This window comes from Cynocephalus volans, chromosome 16, assembly GCF_027409185.1.
Source record: "Cynocephalus volans isolate mCynVol1 chromosome 16, mCynVol1.pri, whole genome shotgun sequence".
Classification (NCBI taxonomy): Eukaryota; Metazoa; Chordata; class Mammalia; order Dermoptera; family Cynocephalidae; genus Cynocephalus; species Cynocephalus volans.
The window spans coordinates 17,648,225-17,667,638 of record NC_084475.1 but is presented as its reverse complement, the minus strand read 5'-3'; the positions used below and the strand labels follow the sequence as shown (position 1 = coordinate 17,667,638).

Below are 19,414 nucleotides of genomic sequence, written 5' to 3'. Positions count from 1 at the left end.
GTTAGTTTAATATTAAAAAAATCAATCTTTGTAATTCACACTATAAACAGAATAAAGGAGAAAACAATGATAATTTCAACAGATACAGAAAAAACACTTACAAAAGTCAATACCCATGCATGCTGAAAACTCAGCAAATTAAGAATAGAAGGGAATTTCCTCAATCTGGCTAAGAGCATATATAAAAAAATCTAGAATTAGCATTATAAGTTCTGGCATAAGACAAGGATGTTCACTCACCACTTCTGCTCAGTGATGTACTAGCAGTTCTAACTAATGCAATAAGGCAAGGAAAAGAATTAAAGGCATCAAGATCAGTAAGAAAAAAATAAAACTGCCTATTTTCAGATGACATGATTATTTACTTACTAAATCCTAAAATATCTACAAAAAGTACTAGGATTTTGGGCAAGGTATAGGATATAAGATTTATGTACAAAAGTCAATTGTATTTTTTACATATTAGCAGCAAACAATAGAAAATAAAATTTTAAATATATTTTAATTTACAATAATGCCAAAACATAAAATACTTCGGAATAAATTTAGCAAACAACATGCAAGATCTTTTCTTTGAAAACTACAGAATAATTTAATTCTATAGAGATAAGAGAAATAAGAGAAATATGAAAAATATATATTTTTTTAAGATAACCAGTAAGGGGATCTTAACCCTTGACTTGGTGTTGTCAGCACCACACTCAGCCAGTGAGATAACCAGCCATCCCTATATGGGATCCGAACCTGTGGCCTTGGTGTTATCAGTACCGCACTCTCCCGAATGAGCCACGGGCCGGCCCTGAAAAATATTTTTAAATGGAGGCATACCATATGTATAAGATGAAAAGACTCAATATTATTGAAATGTCAATTCTCCCTAAACTGGTGTACAGATTCAACATAATCTCAATCAAAATTCACACCACATTTTTGTAGAAGTTGACAAGCTATTTCTAAAATGTTAAGAAAATTCAAAGGATTTAGAATATTTAAACTAATGTTTTTGACATGTTGGGAGATGTTATCTCAAGACTTACTATAAAGCATCATTAATTAAGACATGTGGTATTGAGAAAAAAATAGATATCAATAAAACATGGTAGAGTCCCAAAATAGACCCACATAGATAGTCAATTGATTTTCAACAAAGGTTCCAAGGTAACTTAATAGAGTAAGGAATGTCTTTTTGACAAATGGTGATAGAACAACTGGATGTAAATACAGAAGAAAAAAAAAAAAAGGCTGACCTCAAACCATGTACAAAAATTGATTTTAAATGGATCATAGAACAAAACAATATAAAACTATGAAATTTTCAGAAGAAAACATAGGAAAACATTTTTTTTGACTTCTGGGTGAGCAAAGATTTCTTACATAGGTCACAAAAAGCACAAACCATACTAGAAAAAATTGATAAATTGGACTTTGTCAAAATAAAATTATTTTGCTCACTGAAATACATTGTTAAGAAAGCAAAAGGCAAGGAACAAAGTGGGAAGGAATATCACAATACATACTCGTATATCTGACAAAGGACTTGTATCTAGAACACATAAAGAATAAGCAACTCAGCCCAATTTTTAAAAGGGAGAAGATTTGGACAGACATTTTACAAAGGAAGATATATAAATGGCTAATAGGCACCTGTAAAAATGTGTGACATCATCAGTCATCAGAGAAATACAAAATAAAAACACAGAAAGATACCACCTCCTGCACTCTGGAATGGCTAACATTTAAAAGACTCACAGTAGTAAGTTTTAGTGAAGATGTAAAGCAACTGAAACTTCATAAATTACTGGTGGAAGTGTGAAATGGTGCAGTCACTTAAAAAACTATTTAGCATTTTCTTTGAAAAGTGAAACACACCCTTGCTATACACCCTAGCCATTTCATCCCTAGGTAATTATTTAAGATACATGAAAACATATGTTAGCACAATGACTTGTACACAAATGGACATAACAGCTTTATTCACAATAACCAAAAACTATAAGGAACCCAAACATCCACCAACAGGTAAATGGGTAAACAAAATGAGCTATGTACATTAAATGAAATATTATTGATCAATAAAAAGGAAGGAGCTACCAGTACCTGCAACATGGATGAATCGTTCAAATATTATTTCAAGTAGAAGAGGCTAAACAAAAAAGAATACATAGGTATGATTCCATTTATATAAAACTCTCAAATATGGAAACTAACATGCAGTGATCAGTGGTTGCCTAGGGCTGGTTTCTAGGATGGGGAGCTGCAAAGGGGCACAAAACACCTTGATTGTGGTGGTGGTTTTGCAGATGTATACAACTGCAAAAACTCAGCAAATTATACACTTCAAATGGATCTTCGTTGTGGTACAGAAATTGCACCTCAAGAGGGTCAATAGAAAATCATTCATGTATTATAATATCAAACAACGTAAAATACTTAGAACAAATTTAGCAAATGCAGCACCAGCCCTCTATGCTGAAAACTACAAAACACCGCTGAGAGAAATTTTAAAAAATAAAGAATTACCATGTTCATGAACCTGAAGATTCAATATTGTTAGGATATTAATTCTCCCCAAACTAATCTATAGATTTACACAAACCCAAATGAAACCTAGTGAACTTTTTCATTAAATTTGACAACCTGATTCTAAAATTTATATGAAAATGCAAAGAATTTTATTTATTTATTTATTTATTTATTTATTTTAAAAAGATGACCAGTAAGAGGATCTTAACCCTTGGCCTTGGTGTTATCAGCACCACACTCTCCCAAGTGAGCCATGGGCCAGCCCCTAAAATGCAAAGAATTTAGAATAGCCAAAACAATTTTTTAAAAGAACAAAGTGAGAAGACTTATACTAACTGATACAAAGACTTTATAAAGCTATAGTAATCAAGAGAATGTGGTACTGGCAAAGTAGACAAATTAAAGGAACAGAAAAGAGAATGCAGGTATAGACCCTACTCTCAAATATTCAATTAACTTTCAGCATAGGTGCCAAAACAATCCAATGGGGGAACAAACCTCTTTTCAACAAATAAAGTTGGAACAACTGGATATACACATAAAACAACAACAACAAAACAAACCTTGACCCCCCTACCTCACACCATACACAAAAGTTGATTCAAAAAGCTACAACTAATAAATGTTTTAAAGGAAAGCATTGAAAATATCTTTGCAACTTGGTGTAGGCAAAGGTTTCTAATAAAGATCACAGAAAGTGATAACCACAAAGAAAGAAACTTGTTAAATTAGACATCATCAAATTAAAATGACACTTTTGCTTATTAAAAGATACCATCGAGAACGTGAATAAGCAAGCCACTGACAGGAATAAAATATCTGCAAAACATACATATGACAAAAGACCAGTACCCAGAAAGAATAAGAAAAAGCCAAGCAACCCAATTTTAAAATGGGCAACAGATTTGAAAAGACATTTCACCCTGCAGAAAATATGAATAGCTCGTAAGTACACGAAAACGTGTTCAACAGCATCAGTCATCAGGTAAATACAAATTAGAGCCATACTGAGATGTCACCACACTCCCCCCAGAGTGACTAGCATTTAAGAGTGAAAGCACCAAATGGTGGTGAGGATTGGGAGCAACTGGAACTCATGTATTTTGGGAGTGCGAAATACTACGGCCACTTTGGGAGAAGATCTGGCAGTCTCTTATAAAACTACACATATACCTACCCTGTGGCTCAGCAACTCTTTTAGGTGTTTACACAAAAGATATGAAAGCACAGGAAGACTTGTACGACATTACTCATCACGGCAGCTTTATTCGTAAGAGCCGCCAAATGGAAACAGCCAGCCGCCCATCAAAAGGAGACGGAGGGCTGTGTGGTCAGCTTGGTTGGTGAGAGCATGGTGTTCTAACACCAGGGTCCGGGGTTTGATCCCTGTACTGACCAGCTGCCAAAAAAAAAAAAAAAAAAAGTGTAACAAAAAATAGGAAATGACTGAAAAATAGGAGAACGGCTAACAGACCACAGAACGTGCACGTAGTGAACACCATTCAGCAATAAAATAGAACGAACTGCTGGTACCTGCAGCAACATGGATGGATCTAAAGCACATTCCACCTGGCAACATTAATCTACGACAGAAGAAGCTCACAAATGTGGCTGCCCACGGGGGAACAGTGGGGAGCAAGGGACTGGAAGGGACATGAGGGACTTTCTGGGGTGATGTGCTATGTTCTGATAGGGGTTGGGATACACAGTGCATGCATTTGTCAAAAATTCAGAAAATGGTGCACTTAACATCTGTGTACCTAGTGGTATATACATTTTGCCTCAAAAAACAAAAACAAAAAACTCATAAACAAATATCGGATTCCAGTTAACGAAATGCAGGCTGAAGCATCTCCAGGTGATGTGTATGATATCTGCAACCTATTCTGAAATGCATCAGAAAGTAGCGTGGCTTGGTGGTGGACGGAGGGGTGAAGAAAACAGGCACACGCTCACCGTAGAACCTGGGGGGTGGGCCTGTGAGTGCTTGCTCTAATTCTTTCATCTTTTCTGTATGTTTGAAAATTTTCATAGTAGAAAGTAGGAAAAATTCAAAAGAGATCGAGACATATCAACCCAAAATAGGAAAAGTAAACTACAATCAAAGAGGTGGTTTTCATCTCTTTGGATTATTTAAAGGAAAAAAGAAAAACAAAAACAAAAGAGGTGGCAGGAGATCCCTCCTTTTCTCCTAAGACCCAGCCTTCCCCAATCCCTGAGCTTCCAACCCTCACTTGCCCCACCCCATTGGGACAGGAATCCCAAGGGCTCGCTCCCGCACCTGCCCCGGAGGAGGCTCCTTCTGTCCCCTCGGTGTTCCCATTCTCTCCACTTGCCACCTTCCTCGTCTGCAGTGAGCAGCCACAGTCAGTGGAAACTACACCAGGGGTAGCCTCTGACACAAATTCAGCAAAAATGCAAACCCCAGAGAGCTGGGCTCTGGAGAGCCTGCACCACCACCTGCTGGACGAAAGGCTTTGTGCACCTGTGTCCGCCCCCTCCTTCCAGCAGCCATCCCCTGTCCTGCCTCCCAAGGCTGGGCCGGTCACTGCAGTAAATCTGGGGGTGCTGATGCATCTCCAGAAAACAACCCCCCCTTGCCCACACTTCCGCATCCAATCTCCAGTGGACACCCCCGTCTACCCATAAACACACATCAGAGTCATGGCCCACGACCACCCTTTCCAGGTAGAGCACAGCCCTCAGCCCACCCTCATCCCAGCCCCTTCCTCTCTCCCTTGGACATGACAACATCAGGACCAGGACACTCTGCAGACCCTTGAATGTGTACATATGTTGAAGTCAGAAGTTCTTTAATTGTTACCGATGGTGACATCCGCTGTGAGCGCTGAGAGACTGAATCCTTGGATTGAATCTGCTACCTGGGACAGAGCACCAGGACCCCTGCTGGACCCTGCATGCTGGCTGGAGGGACAAGCCATCCGGGGCTAAGCAGGACAGAAGGTGGGTGGCAAAGTGCAGACTGAGGGCTGCCCAGTGTGAGCATCAGGAGCACAGGGACAGGGAGGGAGACCAGCCAGGAGTGAAGCCACGGAAAGGAGAGGCCCTGGGCCCCACGGAGACGCTTCTGCTGCTTGACAATCACACCTGTGCTTCTCGTCCCCAGGACCCCGCATGGTCAGGCCCAGGAGGGGATGAAGGAAGAACCCACGAAAGGCTGCCTGAGGGCCTGGCCAAGCCCAAGCCAACTAAAGAGCTGGCCCCAAATCTCAGGAGCTGGGAGGTAGCAGCTCGGAGCCCTCACGAGCAGGGGGTGGTGCTGGTCCCGTGATCCATGAGCCCACATCATGGCTCCTCCAAAGGGTGTCCCTCCCTGTCGTCCAAACCCTGGGGGTTGGCAGTGGCAGGAGAGCTGGTTCCTTCCCAGCAGCCCCTTCCTTCCCACGCCAGCCCTACAGTGTGAGGCAGGCCCGGCTCCCAGGAGTACCTGAGCAGCAGAGGGAGATGCTGGGCACACAGCAGGCACCCTGAGAGGGCCAGCTTCCCCAAGCCCACCTTTCCTGGGCAGCACACAGTGAAGCCCGGGGGGCACAGTGGAGGGAGGGGTCTGTCCTCAAGGAGAAGAGGTGGGGAGGTGGCTAGGAGGGCAGTCTTGGAGGGTCCACCCGTGGGGAGAAACAGATGCAGAAGGGCAAGGACAGGAAGTCCCAGTGGGATGTGGAGCTGGGGAGGGAGCAGGAGGGCGGGGGGCTGCAGCCAACCCTGCGCTTTACCCCCACCCCCTGCCTGGACACACTGCAGCCACCCGAGTCTGCAGCCCTCGCCTCCTACTGGCCTCGGCTGGGGACACTGTCAGAACCCTCGGCCCTGGCTGGTGCTTCCACCGTGGGAGGGGGGTTCTGACTTAACCCCAGCTCCAAGGGACAGTTGACAATGTTCTGGATTTCCACACCCAGAGGCCAGTGGGATGGGACATCAGTCCTCAGGCACCAAGCACAAGGGCCGGGGCATGGGGTGGGGACACCGGCGGGCCTCAGGTGCATGACTCTGGGCTCACCATCCCCTGCCTGAGCCACAGAACCCCACGAGACATGAGGGAACGAGGGTCCGAGCAAGGTTTCCCTTCTGCCGCCACATTCCCACCTGCAGCCTGCCGGCTCCTGGGGGCGTCTTCCCAGGACTCAGGACACTTTAGCCTAAGCCAAGCCACCAAACCATAGACAGCAGGCTCCAGGCTCAGACACCACAAGTGCTCCCTCCTACAGACAGCAGCCCCCAGGACAGGGCAGGGCAGGGCTGGGCAGAGCTGGCCTCCACTCAGCATCCGGTGGCCTCTTCCACCACTGGGTCCACCCAGCAATCAAAGACACCCTCCGTCTCCAACTGCAGCGATGCAGCGGCCTCCTCCCCTCCAGGCCTCCCTGTTCCTCCTCCCTCTCTGCCACCAGCCATTGTCAGCGGCTGCAGGGCACTGAGGTCCCACCACACTGAGAACAGAACCAGCCCTGGCCAGGGCCTCCGAGGCCCCACCTACCTCGCCAGCTTCCCACCTGCCCTTCCCCTTAATGACGCGCTCCAGCCTGAGGTTTCAACCTCGGGGCCTCTGCACTTGCTGTCCCCTTTGCCTGGACGCTCTTCCTTCCCCTGGACTTTGGCCTGGTTGGGTCCTTCAAGTTTCAGCTCAGTGCCACCCCTTAGGGAGGACTGCCCGCACACACCTCCCAGCAGTCACACCATCTGTATGTACTTAGTCTCTTCTTGTCTAACATCATCTACCGATTTGTTTATTTGTTTGCTTCCTGACATCCCATTCAGACTGTAAGTCCCAAGTGACCAGGGACTGTGTCTTTTGCGCTCCTCATTGCAGGCCAAGAACCCAATAAATATTCGCCAGGTAAGCGGAAACAACCTGTGTCTGCTGAGGACCTGATGGCCTGCGGTGAACTCAAGCGGAGGAGACAAGCGGGTCATTGGAGTTAGGAAAGCAGCGTTGACATGGCATCTTGGGCGGGGGCCACTGCCACCCCAGCCCGCGGGCCCACCACACCACCTGCTCTGGCAGATGGGCCCAGCCCACGAGCATTTTCAAGTTCTCATAGCAAAGTCTCAGAGCCGGCGCCTCTTCACCAATTCCAAGGGGTGTGTTGCTAAAACACAGCTTTGCTAAAGTCAGTTTCCTATTTGTAAAAAAAGGGAGGGAGGTGGGTCCATGGAGCAGAGGTATAAAGGCACGTCCCAAGTCCATGAGCACAGAGACACCTCTGTGAGCTGAAATCTGCATTGCTCTCGGTCCTGAGTTCAAGGTGTAGCCCGGGGCCCAAAACAGTCCTCCAAACTTGGGCCACTTGTTAAGAGGAGATCTACCCACCCCCACCCCCATTCCTTACCCAGCCCCCACTCATCAGAACTCACCAACCTTGCCCGTCCTGTGCACTGGGCCAGACCAGCCCTGGGCTTTAGGACCCCCCTCGGGGGACTCTTGGGTTCCCTGTCAGGGTGGGCTTGAGCCAAGGCAGCCCCAGAACAGACACCAACACCCCCTGCGGAGTGTGCAGCTGAAGGCTGAGTCCCCAGCAAGACCACGTCTAGGAGCCACTCTGCCTTCCATGGCCTTCTGATTCTCCACTGAACAGGTGTCACGGGGCCCCGCCATGTGCCAGCACTGAACAAGACACCGGGACACAGCAGAGAGGGAGAGACAGACCCCTGTAACCTGCAAGATTGAGAAGAAAGCCTCTACAGCTACTAGGAAGTTGTAGCCTAGACAGGCCTCTCTCAACCCCAACTCCCACTGCCTCTTGGTCCCTCACAGTGCAGGGCCTTTGCACAGCTGCCTGTTGCCTGTGAAGTTATCCCACACATGCCTGGTTGAGCCTGGTTTACTCTTCACCCTTTGGAGCTCAGTCCAAAGGTCTCTTCCTCCGGGGAACCCTTCCTGACCTGGCCTACCCCAACCTCAGGCTCCCATACACCATAGGTCTCCCCTTTGCCACTCTGGTCACTGCCAGTATTCTACATTTATTGATGATTCTGTGCTTGTGCAGTTCCATGAAGACAAGGACTGTGTCTGGTTTTGTTCTCCATTGTACCCCAGTGCCAAGTACACAGAGAGCACCCATTTGTTAAATGAATGAATGAATGAATGAATGAACCAATGAATTACAAGCAAGGGAAGTGTATGTGTGTGATGCTGAGGTCACAGGTTGTTGGGTTGACCTGACCATGTGTATGGAAATGGGGGAGGGGGAGGAAGGGAGGCAGAGATGTCCCCTTGGAAGAAGAGGTGGGGGCGGGGAGGAGGGTGTGGGATGCTGTATAAGGATGGCAAGTGCTTCTCGGGGTGACAAGCCAACCCCTAGAGCACCAGGAGGCAGGGAAGGCTGAGGACCCCACGCCCCACTTCTGCTAAGGGTAAGGCCAGCCTCCTGTTCCTAGGGGAATAGAAGGGAGGGCTGGTCAGTTAGCTCAGTTGGTTGAGCTCATCCTTAAAACCCCAAGGTCACATGTTCAGATCCCTGTTCTGGCCAGCTGCACACACACACACACACACACACACACACACACACAGAGACACAGAAAAAAACCCACATACACACCCAAAAAAAGGACCGGGAGGGTCTTAATTCAGCCACTGAGTGGGTCACAGTGGAATCCACACATGGGTGGTAAAGCTGACACCTGCGCTGGAGGGCTTAGGGCACAAAGGTTTGGATGGCAGACTCAGGACAGAGGCTTGTGTCCAAATCAGAGGGGAGGAATCCAGGGTGACCGACTTTGAGCAGGAGGCAGCAGATGCCTGGATGGCAGAAGCAAAGGAGAAAAGGGACAGAGAGGCTTCCTGAGAAGGAAAGCTGAGCGTGGGAACAGACTGACGGACACTAAGGCCCCCAGGCCCTGACACTCAGACAGCCAATCTCACCACACCACCCCGCCACCAAAAAAAAAATTAAATAAAGGAAATATAGAGGAAAACCTTCATGACATTGGATTTGGCAGTGATGTCTTGAACATGACACCAGAAGGACAGGCAACGAAAGAATAAAACAGATAAATTGGACTTCATCAACATTTAGAACTTTTGAGCATCTAAGAATGTTATCAACAAAGTAAGAAGGCAACCCAGGAATGGAAGAAAACATCTGCAAATCGCATAGCAGATAAGCGGTTAATGTCCAGAATGTACAGACAACTCCTAAAGCTCAACGACAAAAACATAAACAACTCAATTCAAAAATGGGCAAAGGATTTGAAAAGACATTTCTCCGAAGAAGATGTACGCAATGCCAAGATGCACCTGGAAAGGTGCTCAGCACCACTAACCATCAGGAAAATGCAAACCAAAGCCACGATGAAGATGATTTCGCATCCATTAGGATGGCCACTCTCAATAAAAGAGAAAACGACAGCGTGGGCAAGGGTGTGGAGAGACTGGAGCCCTGAGCACAGCTGGTGGGAGTGCAAGATGGTACCGTCACCGTGGAAAACAGTGCGGCGGTTCCTCAAAATGTCACGCACGGAATCCAGCAGTTCCACTCCCAGGTATAGACCCAAAGGAACTGAAAACAGGGACCTGGACTGATGCCTGCAACCCGTGTTCACAGCAGCATCATTCACAGCAGCCAAAAGGTGGAAGCAGCCCAGTGTCCATCAGCAGATGACTGGATACACAGAACGTGGTCCATCTGTACAATGTAACACTCAGCCTTAAAAAGGAAGGGAATTCTGGCGCACGCTACAGCAGGGATGAACCTCGAGACATTATGCCAATAAAATAAACCAGCCACAAAAAGACAAATACTGTAAGCTTGCACTTATGTGAAGTCCCTAGAGTAGTCAAATTCACGGACAGAAGGCAGAACGATGGTTACCAGGGGCCGGGGAGAAGGGAGAATGCAGAATTAGTGTCTAATGGGTACAGAGTTTTAGTTTTGCAAGATGAAAAAGATCTGGAGATGGATAGTGGGAACCGTTGCACAACACTGTAAATGTACTTAATGCCACCTAACTGGACACCCAAAAATTGTTAAAATGGTAAGTCTGATGTTATGTATATTTTACTACAATTTTTTTAAAAAGAGTCCAGAGTCCAGCACAGAGCCCTGGGTACCCCGAGCCTTTGCAGTCCAGAACGGCTTCACTGACTACCCCACACAGCTGGGACAGTATCAATCTCATGCCACGTGATTATTTAAGGCAGTTCCTTAATGCATAGCAATGTGATGTTCATTAGAAGGACGTTCCATGGAACTAAATTATTGAATCAGAAAAATTTCTGGACAGACCCAATTTGGGACTTGGAAAAAAATCACGCTGACCTCTCATCTGTGAGCCTAGTCCCCAGGTCCACTCTGTCTCCGGGGACTACCCCTGTGCCTCACTCCCCCTGTCCCTCCACAGGCAGCTGAGTGTGTGGGGGGACAGGGGTGCACAGCAGGGCTCACTGCAGGCAGGAAGACGTGTGGAAGGGGAGTCGGGCGGGCTCCAGGCCACTCCTGGAATTCCACATGGGCCAAGCCTCCCACACCTCACCAGTGGTAAGTGACCATGTGGAAAAGGCTGGTGGCCACACCAAAGGCCCAGAGCAGGTCAGCAAGGGGTCTCGGACATGGGACTATCCGTGCATCCAGGACACATGGGGACTGTGGGGGGGGTGAGTGGTGGCCCCCAAAATTCACATCTACCTGCAGCCTGTGAAGGTGACCTTATTTGGAAAATGGGTCTTTGTGGATGTAATTAAGTTAAAGATCTTGAGATGTGATCATCCTGGATTACCCAGTGGGCCCTGAACACAGTGACAAGTGTCCTAACAGGAAAGCAAAGGGAGATTTGGGACACCAAAGAAGGCAAGTGACAATGGGGCAGAGATGGCAGCAATGCAGCCACAAGCCAAGGAGCGCTGAGGGCGCTGGCAGCCCCCACAAGCTGGAAGAGGCCTGGAACCGCTTATCCTTCAGGGCCTCCAGAGGGAACCAACCCTGTCCACATCTTCATCTAGGACTTTTGGCCACCAGAACTGTGAGTGCATAAATTTCTGCTGTTTTGAGCCACCCAGTTGTGGTGTTTGGTTACGGTGGCTCCAGAAAGCCACTACAGGGACCACCATCCCCACGGGTCAGAGCAGGAGGAGGGTAGAGGGCTTCAGGCCACCGTCTCCTCTTGGAGACAGGAAAGCCGAGCCAGAGAGGGCAAGCGCAGACCAGGAAGCTTACAACCTGCAGCATCTGTCCAGGCCGGGGTAGGAATTCCCCAGGGGACTCAGAGACCATCAGAGGCAGCAAAGCGAGGGACAGAAGGGATGAGTGAGGACTGAGGCGCCACCCCCATGAGGCTTCATTCAGCTCTGTGCCCTTCCACGACAGAGGGCCCACTCTGAGAAGGGCTGCACTCTGGCTCTGTGCCCCACTGCACTGGGCAGACCGGGGCAGATGTCCAGGGACAGCATGGCCCAGGCCCTTCTAGGACCCCACACCAGCATTTACGATCCTGCAGAGACTTCCTCGTTCCCTGCCTACAGCTCACCCACATGGCCCGGGCCCAGCTAAGCTGGGTAACAGCTCCCCAGTGGAAAGTTCCCTTCTTGGAGATTCTCTCCCTGCTGAAATACAAGCTCTTGGAACAAGATAAAACTGCTTAATTTGTAAAAGCCACAAAACCAGTCCAGAAGAAAAAAACCCCCGACCCTTGGCCGGATGAACGGCCTTCCATGCCTCAGCGGCCAGTCACCACTCCGTGACTCATGCCGGCCCTGCTGGCAATCCCTCTGGCATCTTTGCAGGGGAAGGGCACAGCCCAGAGGGGCTGAAGAAGACCCCAGGCCCCAGGCTCACAAACCAGGCAGGAGCCAGGTGCTTCCAAGAGCAGGAAGAAGGAGCAGACCTAAGGGCTCCTGAGGCCGCCAGCACCTGCCCAAAGCCCCTTCCTGAAGCCGGGCAGACCGCTGTGGACCCATCAGGGCAGGACCATGCCCCTCCTACCAACACTTCCTGGAGAACTCCTGGGCGGCCAGGGCTGGACACACCTTAAGTGCCAGCCCAATGGGACACGAGCACATCCGTAGCTATATCTGGAGACCAGTGGGTGGAAGTGTGGCCAGGCAGGCCTCTCCACACATGCACGGTATCCTCACCCCCAGCCCCACGTCCAGCCGGAGTGCAATGGGATCGAAGCAGCAGTCACACTGCCTTACGGTGAGACAAAGGGGCATGAGCCAGTATGTCCAGAGTGAGGGGGAGGGAGCCCCACAGCGAGGCACAGGCCCACAAAGCTCGGGACACACTCGGGAGCTCACTGGGGGTGGGGGGATGCTACCTTGGGGCCACACTGATCCAACTCCCTCACTTTGTAGGTTAGGAAACCGAGGCCACCAAGTGACTTGTTCAAAGTCATCTGCCAGGGACAGGACAGGAACTCGCTCCCCCAGGGACTGATTAGGAGCTCAATTGGACAATTAATGACCAAGGTTAAAGATGACCAGGGTGAGGGACATGTTAGAGAAACAGCTTGGGGATTTTCATTCTTATTTCTATAGTAGCCAGTTTGCAACAGAGTTTTGAAAAAAAAAAAAAAGTTTTTTTAATGAAAACACATCCAAATGGGGATTTCATAGAAAGTACCAATCTTCCGTCAAGGCACATCCTGAGAGGAGGTCCCCACTCCCCCTTGCAGTGCTGTCCTCGGATGGTGCAGAGGAATGGGGGCAGTCCTAGAGGCAAGGAGCTGACCATTTTCAGAGACTGCTTGGTCCAGCTCATGAACACTCCGGAGGGTAATTAGATCGTGAGGTTCCCAACGTTGCCATCACTTCCGATTCCCCAGAGAGCCGCCATTAGCCCTCACCTTTGTGTCCGGCTCTCAGATCCCCTGGTGGTCACCTGTTTGGACCTGAGCTTGGTCACCTATAAAACAAAGGCTGGACCCGAGGCTCCCCAAGGCCCCTGCCAGTTGGTGTAGCGATCGTCCTCCTGGAGCTGGTGGCTGAGGAGGCAGCGGGCCCCACTCTTGTCTGTGCAGCTGCCTGTTGGAGGTGGTCCACTCTGAGCATGGCTCCACTCACCCAGGCCTGGCAAGGGTCTCTTCCAGCAGCCCCTGCGCTGCAGCCCCAGCCAGAATGAGAGCAGGGAGCCCCGGCTCCACACCCGCCTATCCCCAGCTGTACACATCACTGAGCTCAAACATAGACGAGACACAGCTGTGCCTCCTGCCGCCTCTGTGGCTGCCCCACCTCCAGTGGTCTGTCTGCCATCCCGTTTGTGCATGCCCAATGGCACATGCCCTGTCGGGAGGGTCAGAGTGGCTCCCTTCTAGGTGGCTGCCTCACTGGTCCTGACTTCACATCAGGAATCTGAGTGGCCTTACGAGCAGTAGATGAGGGGACTGTCCTTCAGAGGAGCCACTGAAATAGGCCTTCTTTCTCTGTTCTCTCTAGAACCTCCCTACTCCCAACACATGTATAGTGGCAACCAACAGACCAGGACCAATGGCACTTGCGGGGTGACATGCTTATCCTCACTATCACTCACGGGTAACCCTAACACCAGAAGCCCAGAGCGTGGTTTCCGCTCTTAGGATTCCTCCCTGTACTGTGTCCACCAGCACCTGGGGCACCAGAAGCAGCAGGCAGTGCAATTAACAGTAATTACTGATGGTGATGCTGCCGCCCAGAGCTCAGCCACTGCACACCATGCATGAGTGAAGGAACTAAGGAGGCTTGGCCTGCAAATGAGGATTTTCTAACTGGGTGACAAAGAGAGGGGAGCCTCCTTTCTCTCCACCCGTTGGTTCACGCCCCCTCCCCATGGCTCTGTACCACTCCAAGGGGCCTGCCAATGTGCCCACGTGCACACACAGCCAAACACGCGCACGGCTCCTCTGAGCGCCGGGAGCTTCTGCCTCTGTAATCAACTGCCAGGAAGGCACAGAAATGCTATTTAGGGAGGAGACCAAGGTGGCCTCTAAGACAGACTTCTGGCTGGCAGCAAAAAAACCAACCACAGGGTGGACAAACAAACCATCAGCCAGCGTGCCAGACGCCACTGCCACCCCGGATGGGAGCGCCCAAAGCAGGCCCCCCCCACCCCTCCTCTGGGTTTCGGCGCCAACAGTCTCAGCATTCACAGTGGTCGTGAGACGCAGAAGTGGCATGTTGCAAAATGAAAGAGAAATAGGGCGGGGAGAGGAGAGTCTAAATAAAAGCCAGACTTAGTAGCAGAGCTTAGCTTCTGGAACAGCATTCCATCCCATGAACTTAGAGCAGTCCAAAAGAAAAGAAATATATCTACAAAAATGAGCGCAACTGACCCTTGGGTGCTTATTTTCCAAAGCATAAATAAAGCTGTGAATTCAGGGAGCAGGGCGGGCAAGAAACGGGAGAAGGCGGCTGTCTGCCTACCTGAGATCCGGTCCCTCTCCATTCCTACGGATGTATTTGGCAGCAGGCGGGAGTCCCAGCGTCCGTCCCCCTGTTCAGAGGCAATCTCCCCCCGGTCGCCCTCCCTCTTTCTGCCTCCTCCTCCTCCTCCAAAAACACTCTTTGTCTGGTCTAATTTCTTCAATCTGTTGCAATCACGAATGCATCCAAATTACCACATTTCCATGTGCTGATCATATGTTTGTGCTCCAAACTGAAGTAGCATTGTCTCTTCCGAACGGGAGGGAAAAGGGAGCAAAAAGAGAGAAATATGAAAAGGAGAGGCAGGAGAGAGGGCCGAAGGTGGGCCTCGAAGGGATCCCAAGGCCCCCAGGCCCGCCCCAGGCGCAGGGACCGGCCTGGCTCAGGCGGTGGCTCCCGGGCCGGCGTGCAGCCTCCGCGGCGTGGCCTCTCTCCGGCCCCCGCAGCCCCGCCGCTCCTTGTTAATATCCACTTGGAGATGCTTAACTTAGCCTCTTGGAAACCAACTCACAGTCAAATTCCTGGCGACTTCCAAAGTCTTTCATTTTCCTCGTCCCACGATGCTGCAATTTCCTTGGCTTTAAGTGTTTAAAAAGCCCAGTTCCTGTGCGCCTGCCTCGCCTTCCACGGCCCAGCCTCTACCCCACGCCCCAGACAGGCGGGCTGAGAGAAGGTTCCGGAACACCTGCCTAGGATGATCCCTGCAAAGTCACCCCGTCCCGTTAGCCTGCGGAGACAGAGAGAGCTGCTGTCCCGCCCAGGCCGAGAGGGAGAACGGAATGGGGACTTCCTGGAAGATTCCAACCACACACTCATGAGTCAGTGAGTCCCTCGCTGTCCCCTGGGAGGGCGTGAGTCTTCTTGCCGCCCATTTCCCCAGACTCAGCGCCTCTCTGGGAACACAGGGCTGGGCTGGGGGCTCAGGGCTGCATCCTGTCTGGCTGTTCACCTGGGGTCCCCAGGGGCTGCTCACCTGGCAACCTGGACAGTCCCCACCAGCACCTGGTCAGAGTCCAGGCAGGGGCCGAGGCACTCAGCAGAGCGGGTGGGGAAGGCTACAGGGTGGGTGCCCAGGGTGTGAGGGGTCCTCTCTGCTCTTTAGCATCCCCTCAAGGATTCATTCAAACCTGACACAGAGACAGCTTTTGTTCGCCTGGCCCTGTTTAAAGAACATGTGTATTCGTGCCAACGTTTCGAACTCTGGCGATTTCCCTGGGAACTCCAGATTTTCAGCTTTTCTTGAAAAAAGGAGGGCATACAGCCACACCAGAGAAGCCTTCCTGCTGGGCCACCCGGGCCAGTCTGAAGACTGCCGCCCCCTTCAGACGAAACACACAGTTTCCGGTTTACTCTGGTCCCCAAGACCCCTTCACGCATTTTCATTATTTGCGCTCCCCACACCCCAGGCTCTGAGTTCACAACCCCTGCCCCACACGGCCAGCTCTCAGCTAGAAGACAGAGTCACAGGCCCTGAAATGCAACTTTAGGCCACAGTCCCCATCCCCTCCCTGCCCAGGACAGGACCCCAAATGCAGCCTGCTAGACAGCAAGCAAGGGCATCTTCTTGGGGGGACAATTTCCAGCCCTAAAGGGCAGCCTGCAAGGTGGGGACAGTTTCTCAGCCAAGGCAGGGGGGCCCACGGCTCTCGGGCACCAAAGGTATCACGTCCTAATCCCTAGAACCTGTAAATATGATCTTATTTGGAAAAAGGGTCTCTGCAAATGTGATTAAGGATCTGGAGGTGGAGAGATTATCCTGGGTTATCCAGGTGGGCCCTAAATGCAATCCCAGAGTGTCATATAAGAAGGAGGCAGAAGGACATCTCACACACACGGGGGGAGACCAGGTGAGGATGGAGCACAGAGAGCTGACAATGCTGCCTTGACAGGTGGAGTGATGCGGCCACAAGCCAAGGAGCACCTGGAGCCACCAGACGCCAGGAGAAGCAAGAACCAGAGGCTCCCCTAGAGCCCTCCACACCATGACTTCACACCAGCAATCCTGATTTTGGGTTCTGGCCTCTGGAACTGTGAGTGAATACATTCACGTTGTTCTAACCCACCTGGTTTGTGGTAATTGGCTACAGCAGCCATGGGAAACTGACGCAGGCACCGTGGACAGACTCAGGAGCCAATGTTCACTGGAGTTGTTTTCTATTATATTTTTTTCTACAACATTATGTTAAACCAACCACTAAGAATTGTTGACTCAGAATGCTGGAAATCACCAAGGTGTTTTAGTTTGGTTATTTAACCTATTTTCCAATTTTGAAAAAATATTCCTTATTGGTTTTTCTGATTATACATGTAATATCTGTTCACTGTATTAAGTTTAGAATCTACAGAAAAAGTATAAAGAAGAAACCCCATTAATCCCACAGGAGAGTCTCCAGCACCGACTCCCGCAGCGGCAGCCCTTGACCACAAGGCCACAGTCCCAGGCCACCAGTGGAAATGGGGGAGTGAGCCAGGGCAAGGGGCAGGGCGGCGTGGCCTCATCCACCCTGGATGCCTCATGCAGAAGCCGGGGCTGTGCACGCTCTGGGTTTCATTGCTGTGGTTGGTGCAATGGCTGAGCACAGCTGTGACCCTCGCTTTTATACAGCATAGTTTGGCTGAAGGTCCATCTCCCAGCCATGCCTAAAAATCCAAGCATTCTGGCCCAAGCAGGGGATAATTTGAAACCAAAAACCTGGCAGCACCGATTGGCTCCAAGACAGGCCTGCGTTAGTCATGAGCCGGCTCAGAGGCAGGGTGCAGAGGTGGGCTAAGGCCAGGCCAGGGGATGGGGATGGGGGGGCGGGGCCCGGAGAGAAGGGGGGTGGGGAGAAGGGGGGCCAACCCCCACTGCTCATGGTGAACATTCAGGCCAGTCCAGACCCAGTCCCCGAAGTGGGTTCCCCACAGCGGCTGCCCCCTCCAGAGGCACACTGAAGAGGTTTCCATGGTTATGTAAAACTTTATCCCTGGCTTAGATTCACGAGGCACATTAGCACATTAAATACATTGAGAAGTCCTGCGGTGAGGGGGCCTGGCTTGGTTTAACCCAGCTTCTCCCAAATTGGACCAGAGCCTGCTGTCCTGGGGAGTCAGGACACTCGGGGCCACAGCATTGGGAAACTCCGGTTGTGTCTGCCCACGAGCTCCAGCTTCTGGCCACCCCAGCCTGCTCATATCCTGGCACCATTACCCAACAGCCCCTTCCAGACAGTTCTCAGGGGAGCATCTCTGTCCCTCACCCCCACAGGCCTGTGACCCGCATATCCCCGGCCACCTTTTTTGTGACACTATCTTCACCAGTTCACAGCTCCTGCAAATCACAGAGTGGGGCTCACCAGGCACAGACCCTGTGCATGGAAGCAGCAGGGGGCACAGACAGGGTCAGAAGGAGGAACAAGGACTGCCTTATCTCTAAAGACCCTGGCTTAGGAAGGCCCGAGCCTACAGACAGGAACGAAGGGCCGTGTTCAGGCTGCTTGGCATCTGCTCGGGGCATTTCGTGGAAAGAAGTTAGGCAACCATTCTTCACCCTCCAGCTGGGCCTGGGGAACTGTTTCTCTTTTGAGGCTCTGTCAAATGTCCCCTCTGCCAGGACGCCCTCCCTGGTTGCCCCTCCCCTCCTCTCCTGCCCCAGAACGAGGCCCAGCTCTTGCACACAATCTGCCATCAGAGCCTTCTGGGTTCTGATTTTCCTCCTCAGTGGGAATCTGTGCCCCAAACTGAAAACGTCTGCATACTGAGCCCCCACTTCCACATAGAGCAGAAATGAAAGGCATTGGTCACTCGTCCCCTCGCCACCTCTCACAGCAGCTGGGTGCTGTGGTCAAGGCCCGGTAGCGAATTTCACAAATGCACCCAGTAGACTTATTCGGTTCAGCTGCCCCAGGCATGCCACCCGGGAAGCCAGTGCCTCTGTCCCTTTCCACGAAGCACCTCTTCATCCCCCAGCACCTGGCTGAGAGGGGACAAAAAGGTGCCATGCATTCCTCAAGGTGGCCTGAGCTCCCAACACATGGCCAGGAGGCCCTGGGGCTGGCCCAGCCCTCCAGGGAAAGGAGCAAGCGCTTCAGGTGATTCTGACCTGGGCAGCAGGGGACACCTTGCTCCTGGGGCACATTCTGGGGAAGAGTCCCAGGAGGAGAATCTCTGGCTGGAAGGACACTTTCTGACACTCTGGGCTCAGATCTTCTGTCACCCGCCATGTCCCCCTCCCCGGATGCAGGTACTTGTGTATTCTCCACTATTAGCACCAACAACCTCTCACTCTAAAACGTGACTTTTCCCTTCATCTCCTGCTCATCTCCAGACTCCCACTGAAGTTTACTGCCCTGAATTAAAAATAAAGGAGCTCCATCTCCCGACCCCTCCCTCTGCCCTGCCACGGCCACTGCTACTGTACCTGCCAGCAGAGCAGGCAGCCGGCCGAGACCCTCCAGGCCGGCCCCAACCTGGGCTGCCCGCAGCCTCCACAGCAAGACGGATTCCCAGCCTGGGGCCGGCTGCATTCCTCCCCGGAATCTTCTCTCCACTTTTTATTGGGCT

General features: G+C 50.8%; 1 protein-coding gene across 1 annotated transcript in view; it reads right to left on the bottom strand.

Moving 5' to 3' along the window:
- SEPTIN9 (septin 9) overlaps positions 1 to 14,947 on the bottom strand; it is a 148,749-nt gene extending 133,802 nt beyond the window's left edge. Inside the window, exon 1 of the mRNA XM_063080269.1 lies at positions 14,873 to 14,947. Within this exon, the coding sequence (XP_062936339.1) occupies positions 14,873 to 14,894 (22 nt within the window). The 5' untranslated portion in view covers positions 14,895 to 14,947. The remainder of the gene's footprint in view (positions 1 to 14,872) is intronic.
- Between the last annotated feature and the right edge of the window lie 4,467 nt (positions 14,948 to 19,414).